At 35.2% G+C, this 11,760-nt stretch overlaps 1 protein-coding gene across 3 annotated transcripts; it reads right to left on the reverse strand.

The window, feature by feature from the left end:
• Nucleotides 1-6,002: 6,002 nt before the first annotated feature.
• On the reverse strand, nucleotides 6,003-9,065 carry LOC149139629 (stamen-specific protein FIL1-like). 3 transcript variants are annotated; one of them, XM_089447730.1, is made up of 3 exons: nucleotides 8,726-9,065; nucleotides 8,531-8,590; nucleotides 6,003-6,485 (listed from the first exon to the last, which is right to left on the reverse strand). In XM_089447730.1, exons 1-3 carry the CDS (start codon nucleotides 9,051-9,053, stop codon nucleotides 6,406-6,408), a joined length of 468 nt encoding a protein of 155 aa, XP_089303856.1. In that variant the 5' UTR covers nucleotides 9,054-9,065; the 3' UTR covers nucleotides 6,003-6,405. The 3 variants fall into 3 exon arrangements, with proteins under 3 accessions (XP_089303856.1, XP_089303854.1, XP_089303855.1); XM_089447728.1 differs by lacking the exon at nucleotides 6,003-6,485 and adding an exon at nucleotides 6,654-7,426; XM_089447729.1 differs by lacking the exon at nucleotides 6,003-6,485 and adding an exon at nucleotides 8,255-8,424.
• Nucleotides 9,066-11,760: the final 2,695 nt, after the last annotated feature.

Here is an 11,760-nt window from a genome sequence, read left to right on the forward strand (position 1 = left end):
GCAGGTGGAGACAAATTGGGTTTCTTGTATACTCTGGTCACCAAATTACGGAAAATCTTCAAACCTCTTCTCATTTCGGTCCAACATGTGCGAAGGAGCGACTGCAGACTCTTACGTTGGCACGAATGAAGAAGCCCCCCGAGGGCCAAATTCGTTGTAATCTTTTGTGCTAGTTATGTTGTGGTAGCTTTTTGGTTAAACAAGTATTTTAGGCAATATACACGCCAAGTCTATAGGAATAGGTATGAGTAAGCTGGGCATAACAATTTTTCAATAAGAAGATTCTATGAGCAGCAGGCTGCAATTGTTTGCATTTTCATCTATAACTGTCATTCCTTTAAATTTAAATTATTAATAAAAAGGGTGAAATTTTGCTCAGAAATCTCTTAAAGCTGACAAGTTTATGGAGAAAGGTTGTTGATGTGATTAAAGGGGAAAAATTAATAGCCCGGTAGGTTAATCAACGAATCTCGTTAAAGGCTTGTTCTACTTGCGCTCGCTTCAACAAGGCGGCCATATGAAGACACTTACTTTTCTCATTTTACTTATTGGACATAAAAGAGTTAATTACAGTTCCAACTACATTATTAAAATCCATTAGAATACATCCATGTTAACCTGGGGAGGATTTGATAAGCACCTATACCAAAAAATGAAAAAAAGAGCCCGACGGAGCGGCTAGGGTAATCCTAGCCATCGCCCTCAGCTACTGCAGGAATTTGCAATTTCCGTTTGCTAGCTCAGCTGCTGCCTTCCACTCATTGCAGGACTCCTTTTCCATGACTGAGGATTTATTATGTTTGCGAGTTTCATTTTTGTTGATTTGTGTTTTTTGTTGTGTCCTTACTAGTTGATGGCCGAGTTTTAAGAATTCGCCCGCAAATCAGAGTTGTTGATTTAAAGAGTTCTTTGTTGGGTGGTCTTTGACTGCCCCATGGTTAAGTGATTCACCTAAGTAGCTTTGTAAAATGAGCCGGCACAATTCCTTCTCTTAATTTGGAATTTTCTTCTGCGGTCAACGAGAATGTTAAAATTCTCAAGGAAAAAAGGGTTGATGGGTAAGGTTATCCGCCTTTGCCCTAATTATACTTCTATTTTAGAACGGATTTATAACAATTAGGTAGATCATGAACTCATTGGTACTCTGTACTATGGAAACATATATCATGCTTTTATTGTGATATCATGCTTTTATTGTTGAATGTGAGGACAAAGATCTGATCTTCAGATTTGAGCCTTACTTCATAGACTCCAGGAAAATGTTTCTCATCTATTTGACTTTGAATTTTAATCCTAACATAGAAATGTTCTATGCCTACTAGGATCAAATTGACATATCTTCCCCTTTTTTTGGTATTTTTAAATCTATCGACAAATTGGCCCGCTATATTACTAGTTTACATTCTAAGGAATACAACTTCCCATGTGCCAAAATTTGTGTTAGAAATGTATTTTGCAAAACTCCCAAAAGTAATTTTGACCTGCTATATTACTAGTTTAAATTCCAAGGAATACAACTTCTAGCATGCCAAAATTTGTGTTGAAATGTATTTTGCAAAACTCCCAAAGGTAATTTAGCTGACTTGGAGAGTCCAAGTCGTCTTCAGGTTCTAGATTATGAGCAAGTTCCTTTCAAATGTAATTTTTGTGATAAGAATGTGTTTTACAAAATGTTTTCCAAATACTATAATATCTCAACTTCTTTCTATTTCAGCATCATCTTCTCAAATTAATAAATAGCAATGAACATTCAAACAAATTCCAAGGAAACACAAAAGGCCTCATTCTAATAGATTTGGGTCTCACCATCATTCTCCCTCCAGTAATAAATTTGGAATTTTGCACTCTATAGAAGCAGAGGTCAAGGCTGAATGATTAATTCAATACCCCATTTCGATCACGCAGTTCCATTCTCCCTCTAGAAATAGATTTGGAATTTTGCACTCTATAGAAGCAGAAGTCAAGGTTGAATGATTAATTCAATATCCCATTTTGATCAGGCAGTTCCAGATCTAGTGTAATCATAGATCATCAATTCACCTGTTGAGGAAGAGGTTTCACCTAAGGAAAGGACATAAACAGTCTTTTAGAAAAGAAGTAAGAAGTAAAGAAGAAAAATATGTAATCCTTTCTTTTTCAAATGTTCTAAAAATTAATCAATGTTATTAACCATTAATAAAATATAGAAAATATCAAAGTAAGAAATCTCCAAAATCTGGTGTCTTGATCTTCCTACAGATCTAGTAAAAAGATGGTTTCACTTAAATTCTAGAGATGTTTTATTTTTATATTACCTTGTGCAAGAAATTTGTAAGAATCTATTCATGTACTCAAAAAACAATGTATTTAATTTTCAGTAGATCTAGTCTTGAATCCCCTGCTCTCTTTTTGTCAAGAAAAGTATGGATTTTTTGTCCTCTTCCTTTTACATTTATTGAAGAATTTTTAACATGCTCGAATAATAATTTTTTTAATACAAAAATTGTAACCTTCATTCCTATATACTGCTTTAGCAGCATGTTCCAGTAGCATTTTTTTTTTAATACAAAAATTCTCATTACAAAAAAAATCCAATATAAATAAAATTAAAAAAAAAACATCTATAAACCCTATTTTTGATCTCCTGATAAATACATCCCAAATTAGATTCACATGTATCTATTGATAAATAGATACCAAATTAGATTCACATGTAGCTATTGAAACATTCTGATAAACAAACTTGGAAAACAAACAGTGTTAAGCAGATACCTCACTTCTACGAGCACAAAGTACACATCTTATAGAATATCTCGCTTCTACGAGCACAAAGTACAAATTTCAAAAACACACAAATGTGAAAATGAATATGCAGTTTGTAGTGTAAACATCGTCGCACCTTTATATATAAGGGCTGACGTGTCGTCATAAGGGCTGAGAAGGACAAGAGGCGGACTGAAAAAAATTGGTGTTCTGTGTGGGAGCGAGTTTTATTCTTCGGCGTCATTCATGGAACAACAACGGCGAGCCACTCTAACAATGTTGATTGACTTCTCAGTCTGCCTCTAGCTCTTCTGCGCTCCTAGGCACTCAAATTGTGGAGAGCTCACAACCTAAACTTATTATTCCAACAAAATCCCTGTTTGATTATGATCAAATTAGACCGGAAAATGAACCGAAAAACTCTCCAAAACATATAATAGATAGGCTACAACTTATCAGGGGGTCTAAAGAATAAATAAAGTGGAATTATAACAACTAGATCTGGATATGATGCACTGATTCAAGACAACCCTCTTGCTTGGTGGCATAGATTAGTATGGAAGGGACAAGGCCCCCTTAAATGTAGGTTGTTCCTTTCGTTGTTGTTGGAAGGAAAAACATTGACCTGGGATATTGTTGTTACGGAAGGATGGGTAGGTCTTGGATATTGTGTTCTATCTTAGGTGAATGAGGAGCCTATTGCTCATTCATTTATTCATTGTCCTTTGGTTATTTATGTTTGGAAGATGATTTTCTCTTGTTTTAACCTTGATGTCTAGTGCAATGGAATCTCAATTGAAAAGTGTTTCTAGACTTGAAATCAAAGGTTTATTTCATCTTCCCTTAAATTCCTTCTAATTTTTGTATCGTGGGGAATTTGGCTAGGGCAAAACTGTTATTTATTTGAACGTTGTGGTTTTCTCTAAAGTTATTGCACACAATGCAATATCATCTTATCTTGATCAAGTGAAATCGCTAAAAGGAAAAAAGATTAGCCTAATCAAAGATGTGGAGCTACCAACTAGTATAGCATGGGGATTCATTAATGGAACTCATTATAGGGATGTTTGTGGTGTAGGTATAATCATTTCCTTCTCCCAAAATCTATTTAAAAGCAATTTAGTTATTGGCAAAGGCACAAATTTTACAGCTAAACTCCTTGTTATGTGGTGTGCCATGAAAATTGCCCTTTGGAATCAAGCAAAAATATTCAAATTGTATGGGGATTCAAAGGTCCTTGCGGAGTGGTTCAATGGAAGCATTGAGAATTATGACAAAAAATCCACTAGTTATAGGAACAATATGATGATGTGCAAGTACTTCATACATACAAGGTAAATAATACCTTAGAGAATATGATATCCAAAGAAATTCTACTATTAGATACTACATTAATTTGTCTCAAAAGTGCTCACAATAATGTATTGTATATTTTTGAACAATTATAAAACCAATAAATTATATTTTTGATTTCCTATAAAATATATAAAAACAAATTTGATATTTTTAGATTTAAAATTTTATGATATTTATAAAATTATACCATATAATAGATTTAAAAATTTCAGAAGATTTAATTGCAACTTCGACATTTCATAGAAGTACGAGGGGATTTTAATTTAGATTAAAAATTACGAACACGTTGGAATCCATGAAGTATTAAGCCATCGTTGAAGCATCGACGTCAAAGAACGATTTAAAAAAGTAAGCTAGTTGGTGTGAATAAATGAAATCGTTGGCTACCTTTTTGGGTACATTTTGACGATGATCATTTTCAGTACATTTTGATGATGCTCATCAATACTGTTTGGGGATGGCTATGAATATTGAATGGGTAAGTAGATGATGCCACAAGGCAGTATTTAACTATATTGTTTTTTTTTCTTGAAAATTATGGAATTTAAGTTATATGGTTTTTTTTTTTTTTTAAATTATGGAATTTAAGTTATATGGTTTTTTAAATAAAATTTGGTAAGTATTTTTGTAAACTTAAGTTACAGTGGTTAAAGTTATAGCTGTCAAAATTTAAGATTTTGGGTGTTTCAATAAACATGATTTAAGATTTCAGATGTCCCAAAAGTTTTTGATGGTACTGAATCCATTTCCACCATCAAAAATAGGATTCAAACATTGCTACTGCAAAATTTCTTGAAATATTTTTGCTCAAATTCTCCTCACGCCCTTTATAAGGATTATTTATAAACTATGAAAGTTGCAAGGGATGGTGTGGGTATTTGTTTTGTGTAGCAAAGGTCATGTATAAGTTATGAATGTTGCTTGGGATGGTAAATATTTTTGTTACATGAGATGGTGTATATATTTTCATGTTTTGAAGAAGATGGTGTATGTATTTGATGCAACAGTTATGAATGTTGCGTGAGACGAGATGATGTATATGTTTTACAAATAAGAATTTAAAGCAGCAATATTTATACACCACATATACAGCATTTACATGTTTTACAGATAAGAATTTAAAGCAGCAATATTTATACACCACCTATACAACATTTACATGAGTTGTCTTTAGTGCGACGATGATGTATATGTTTTACAAATAAGAATTTAAAGTAGCAATATTTACACACCACATATACAACATTTACATGTTTTACAGATAAGAATTTAAAGCAGCAATATTTATACACCACCTATACAACATTTACATGAGTTGTCTTTAGTGCGACGTTTTGGAAGCTTTTCCGGTGCGTTTTTTGGTCAAAATCCTCTAAAATCCAGTAGGAATTTATTGAAATCACAAGCTTGATGAGTAAACCTGTGCAATCGAAGTGCCGAAGGGTTTTCCAAGGTGCTAAGTCCATATATATAAAGTCAAAAAACTAGTTTATATAACACAAATCAAAATTTCACCTCAAATTTTTCCACGGTATTTTGGCACCAGAAAATACAAAAAATTACACAAAAAAACAACTCATTTACATAATCCATCTAACGCCCTGCAACATTTTTTTATTAATTATACATCATCTATATAGCATTTATATGACCCATGGAACAATTTTTTTATACTGCGTGTACGAGAATGGTGCGACCCATCCAACATTTAATTGCATAGCATTTTTATACTGCGTAACAAGATGTTGCGTAACAGGATGGTTAGACTATACAAGATTTAACCGGTTGGCAGGGTGTGGTTCGACCCACATCACATCTATACGTGTATAAGAGTGGTTATTGCTCGCCAATAAAACCAATATTTCTACGATACAGATACAATTATGAGCGACAATATTCAAATAAAATAATGGGCATCAAATTCTGACGTGAGCAATCACATGCCACTTAAATACTTGATTGTGCAAAATTCCAGCCATCTGTCAAAGCGAGCAGGGCCATTACTCAAAAGGCACAGATAGGTGGGTGTGGGTGTGAGTGGAAGATAGAGAGAGCCTGGCCTGGCCCACTGCAAGGCTGCCCAAAACATTTTTCTGGATGGGTTTAGCCCACACCACACCAAGGCTATAGGACACAAACACTTGTATTAGCCTATCCAAGGCTGTCCAAAACACTGGACAGCAGAAGATTCTTTTAGGGTTTCTAAATTTTGGTCATAAACAATAAAAACGAATTACTTTAGAAAAATATCCACAAGGTAGGTGTGGGTGTAGGTATACACAAAGCCTGGTTTGACCCACTACCAGGCTATCCAAAACGCTTCCCGGATGGCTTTAGCTCACTGGGAGGCTGTATGACACAGACACTGGCTTTAGCCCACTGCAAGGCTGTATGACACATTTCCGAGGAAAAGATTAGTTGGTTGCTTAGGGTTTTTAAATTTTTGCTCAAATAACAATGAAAACAAATTATTTATTGAACAATCTCCAAATTTTATGAAACTATTATTTAAAAGAGACTTTTCAATATAAAATTTGTAGCATTCCAATCTCAGATAAGTTTTTTGTTCTGAAACTATTATTTAAAGAAGGCTTTTCAATAATCTGAGTGAGTTGTGGAGAGGGTGCAAAATATCCAAAATCGTTAACAAGCAGAAAGCAACACCTTTCCACCAATTAGTCTTGCCCTTCTTCAAAATGATGCTTTAAGAAGAAATATGGACACTGATCTGGAGATTGCAGATGTACATAATTATAATAGAAAATGTGTTACAGAAGCTAGCAAGGCTCCCAGAGACAACCAATCCACTGGTCTCCGAGAAAATCTGAATGCCACTGTGGAGAATAGCGTCAGAAACAAAGATTTTGTCGGATGTAGCCAAAATAATGATGTCTCGTTCATGAACACAGGCCAACATGATATTGAGAATGAAAATGTAAGCAGGTCCAAGCAGACAATATCATATTTCCACCAATTAGCCTCGCCCTTCAAACTGAGTGCATCAAAAAATTACACAAGGCAGGGCAATGTCGATCCATCTTCCTAAGCTGTGACTTTAAGAGGACCAGAGCCTGTGCAACATTTTGCTGGTTCCCAACACGTGCCATAGAGTAAGCTAGAAATAGAGTCTCATTGCGTGCAAACCAAAGCATGTGCTGCAGAAAATTGCACAATTCAGAGCAATGTTTCAAATCCATCTTCGCAAGCTGTGGCTTCAAGAGGATCAGAGGCTGTAAAACATTTTCATGGTTCCCAACACGTGCTGAGGCCAATAGCACAGAATAGAGAACAACTTTTGTTTGTTCCACCTGTTCCTTGTGGGGCAGATCTACGGGATAAGATGGAAATGGAAAATAGATTAAATACAGTTCAAGTAAGCACTGAAGCCTCAAAACCTATCACTATGATAGATGAATTAGGAGGAAATTCTATTCTGCAGAGTGCTCCATTAGGGAAACATTAATGGTGATGTAGATTTTCCCTTGGAGAATAAATCGAAAGATCTAACAAATGTGATAGATGAATTAGGATGAGATTCTATTCTGCAGAATGCTCCGTTAGGGAAACATTAATGGTGATGTAGATTTTCCCTTGGAGAATAAATCGAAAGATCTATCAAATGGAAACATCTTTCAATCTCCTTTGGGTGAAACATTGTAATAAAAAACTTCTCATACATACCAAGTTGTTCCTCATGGTGTCTGGTAATGATAGGGTTACTGTTAGATGCACCCAGCGTGTTTGATAATGAACAGGTTTAAGGTTAGATGCACCCAGCAGAGCCACCAAACGTTGAAAGAATTGGCACCCAGCGTGTCTGGTAATGAATAGGTTTAGGGTTAGATGCGGTTTAAATAGCTTAGCATTCATAATCAGCCTCTTGCATGTCGTTAACCAGGATAAAAATGAAAGCCCAATAGATGAAAACGAATAAAAATATACATTAAAACCCTAGTAATTTAGCCTGTACCCAAAGTTCCAAGAATACGATGACGAAGCCATAATGAGTTAAAATATTTATAAAACCCTAGTAAATACTGTGTAGGCAAAAGCAGAGGGAGAGCCATACACAATAATTTACAACAGGATCCACACAGATGAAATGAGTACACAATTCTCACAGCACAACAAGAGTGTAAGGAATGAATCAGTGTAATGAATGAAACCCTATCTTGCTCATTATTCAACGGAGGCAGGGGCCCTCTAATCCTAGAGTTGATGCCACTGCCACAAACACCAAGGCAGCCACCGGCAATATTTTCACAGACAAAGACGCTATCGCGTTTGATTTGGTACTTGTGGTTGTTGAGGGTGTGGCAGTAGAAACTGCTCAACACAAAATCCCCTTTCTCATTAATTCTCAACTTAAATATCTCTCAAGGGAAGGAAATGGCGATTGATGAGACAAACAAAGGAAAGGAGAATTCCTGACCTGAAGATGAAGGTGTGGTTGAAGTTGGAGTTTTCCCAGTAGACGAACCACCCGCAGTCGCTGTTGCGCAGATCACAGATCCAGAGGAAAGAAGGCGGCATGAGATGAAAAATGACAATAAAAGAATTGCAGGAAGGCAGCATGAGAAGAAATATGAAAAGAAATGCAAGAAATAGGGCAAGGGAGAAGACTTACTTTTGCTGCATTGGCTGGCGCTAACATTCTTGCCACACTCGACAGGCAGCTTCATGGCTTGGGTAACATTGACGCCTAGCTGCTTAACGGCGTCACTGTTGAGAAGATTACAGAGGCATTGGGAGTCCTTGTCGATGACAGAGATGAGAGCAGAGCAGCATGTGGCATCGGGCTTGGTGGTGGCGTTCAAATAAGGGGCACAAGCGCTGAGGGACGATATGCACGACGTATTGTCTGTGTCTTCACACCCTACCAACATCAAGATTGACAGAAAAACCAGAGGTCGAGTCCAGGCAGAGCCCTTGTTGGCAGTGCGAGCCAAGCACATATCAGCTGCGAAACGAATAACACTGCGTCCGTCCCGCTTCCTCATTAACAGTTCAGTTTCGCTTTCTCATTAACCATTTAGTTTTGGATCAACGATCACACTTCATTCAATCATATAACACCACAAATCCACGGTTAACAATAGGACACAGTGGCAGCTGGGGCAATTCATTTCAAAGGGAAACGCCTTACGGCGTAAAAATTAAAAATATTAACAATATTAAAAATATAAAAAATATATGATTTTTTTATTTTGAAAGGTTAAAGTTTTAATAATGAAATTTAAAGGGATTGAAAACAAACAATTTATATTAATTATTATAAATTTAATGTATTTATAATAAAGTATATATGATCCAAAATGTATTTAAAATTGAAAATAATAAATATATTTTAAAATAGAGAAAGAATATGAATTTTTTATTTTGAAAGGTTATACGGAGATAAAATATCTAAATGTTTTTTAAATTTTAGTAATTTTTTTTTATAAGTATACATTATCTAACCTATGAATAAATCTCATATACCAATTCAATACCTCATCTCATAATAATCCTAAAAATATTATTTATTTATTTATTAATTATTATAATAAATATTTAAAAAATAAAATAAATATTATTTTAATATTCATATTTTTTTAATTATATAATAATAAGATAGTATGAAAATAATTATTTATAGATTACTTATATCATAATTAGGTAGATTGGAGTATACTTTGCTAACTTTTCAAGTATTTTCCTCTAGTTAGCGTTGTGCTTTCAATTTATGTTATATCTTGTTATATCAAAGCATGTAAACAACAAGGAGCAACACTAAGCACTATTCAAAATCTCTCTTTGGAGTTACAAATTTATTCTTTCTTTAAAATTTTCAAATCTGCATATTTTCCTATGTATTGCATAAGCTCTACTTGCTACAAATTTCTAGGTGTAAATAGAGACAAGGTCATAGCTTACAAGAAATAAGAATCTCTTAATGTAACATTGGATATGGAAAATGTCTATGTATATTCATGCATACATATTAATTCAAACAAAACTACATGTGTATCTAATACATGTCATCACATGTGTTGGAAAAAGACTATTTTCCATGTAGGCCTCGTCCAATTAGGCCAACCCTAACATCATTTCTTATAGCGTTAAATGTTAGAATCTTAAGACGTCAATATTATTTAATGTAAAAAATTCCATGTGCAGTAAGTTTTCTAGTTCACAAGCATGCTCTAATGTGTGTACCCATCCATTGCAATATTTTGTGCTTAATAAGATGGACACTCATATTCAATTCAATTGTGTTCGTACATATTTCAACATCTTATGTGCCAATTTTTAGTGTTACATGTGCCAATGCATACCCATTATCTTGAGAATTGTAATAGGAGCATGATTGGTTTAATAGAGATATTGTAGCACACCCACAACATAAAAGTCAAACGAAAAAATAAAAACAAAACTTAAGAATCTTAAAAAGTTAAAATTTAATCTTGTAAAATTTAGAATTTTTTTTTTTTACAAAGTCGGTTGCTATATTAATCTCTGAAAAAGGAGGGGAGTTAGAACTCCTGAGGTACAATAGATGCCGAAGTAAGTCAGGATCAGAGGAGTTACAAAGCAGAAAGTTCTCCTTAATCCTGCTTATTCTGGTTTTGAGAAATTCTCGACAAGAGTAGATTCTTACAAATTGGAACAACAAAAACTGACATTGGCAAATCATTTCTAATCTATACTAATGTGATTGTTATGCTGTGCTATGTATACCTCCAGCATTTCTTCACCTTCCATGTGCTTGGCGCTTAAAGGACTTGGGGTTACGTTGTTGGGAATGTCCTTCATGTAATTTAGAACCACAGTGGGCTCTTTCGCCTGGCTGCCTCTGATAGGCCGATGATTGAGTTGCTGAAGAAGAGGAAGGATCCTGAGCTGGAGTAGATCGATAGCAATGAAGAACTACCTATGGATTCTAACAGACAAGGAGACAAACACATCCACTCAGCCACCAGGCTACTATGAGAGAGCATATAGAGGTTATATGGGAAGAAAGGGCGCTGAGTAATAACGTGGGGAAAGTTGGGAGGGATGAGGGTCGAACACAGGGAAAGAGAGGGAATCCGGAGAAAGGCAAAGGGTGATCTGGAAATTGCTCATAAAAGTCAAAGTGTCGAGAATGTGAAGAGAGAAAGCAACGATATTACTTATTAGGAGTAGAGATTTGAGGGAATCTGATATGCGCCAAATCCTTTTGCAAATAATGCTTTTGTTGGATATCTGGGAAGTCTGAGACCACTTCTTTCTGTCAAGAAAAACTGATTTGATGCAAGGTAAACAGAATTGGATCATGGCAAGGGTTGATGAATCTCCTCAGCGTTACAACATAAACCGCCCCTTGTCCTTTCGCAAACCTTGTTGGCGTGCCTGTCAGCTTGCTTATTAAGATTGCGAAGGATGTGATGATATTGTAGGTTGCCCAATGTTTGGTTCACGAGTTGTCATCTTTGAATGACCTGCTGAAGGAGGATGTTGGGAGACTCATTTTGTTGAATCATAAGGCTTATAACAACTGAGGAATCTCCAAAAATCTTTGTTGTTCTTATCCCAAGTCTACTGAGCTGCGTTAACCCCTGATAAAGAGCCAATGCTTCCACCCTGTTATTAGATAAATTCCCAAGACCCCATTCATAATAGAGAACGCATTCCCCATTA

The sequence above is a fragment of the Pinus tabuliformis genome, chromosome X (genome assembly GCF_031772625.1).
Source record: "Pinus tabuliformis cultivar Carrire ecotype Pingquan chromosome X, CPIR1, whole genome shotgun sequence".
Classification (NCBI taxonomy): Eukaryota; Viridiplantae; Streptophyta; class Pinopsida; order Pinales; family Pinaceae; genus Pinus; species Pinus tabuliformis.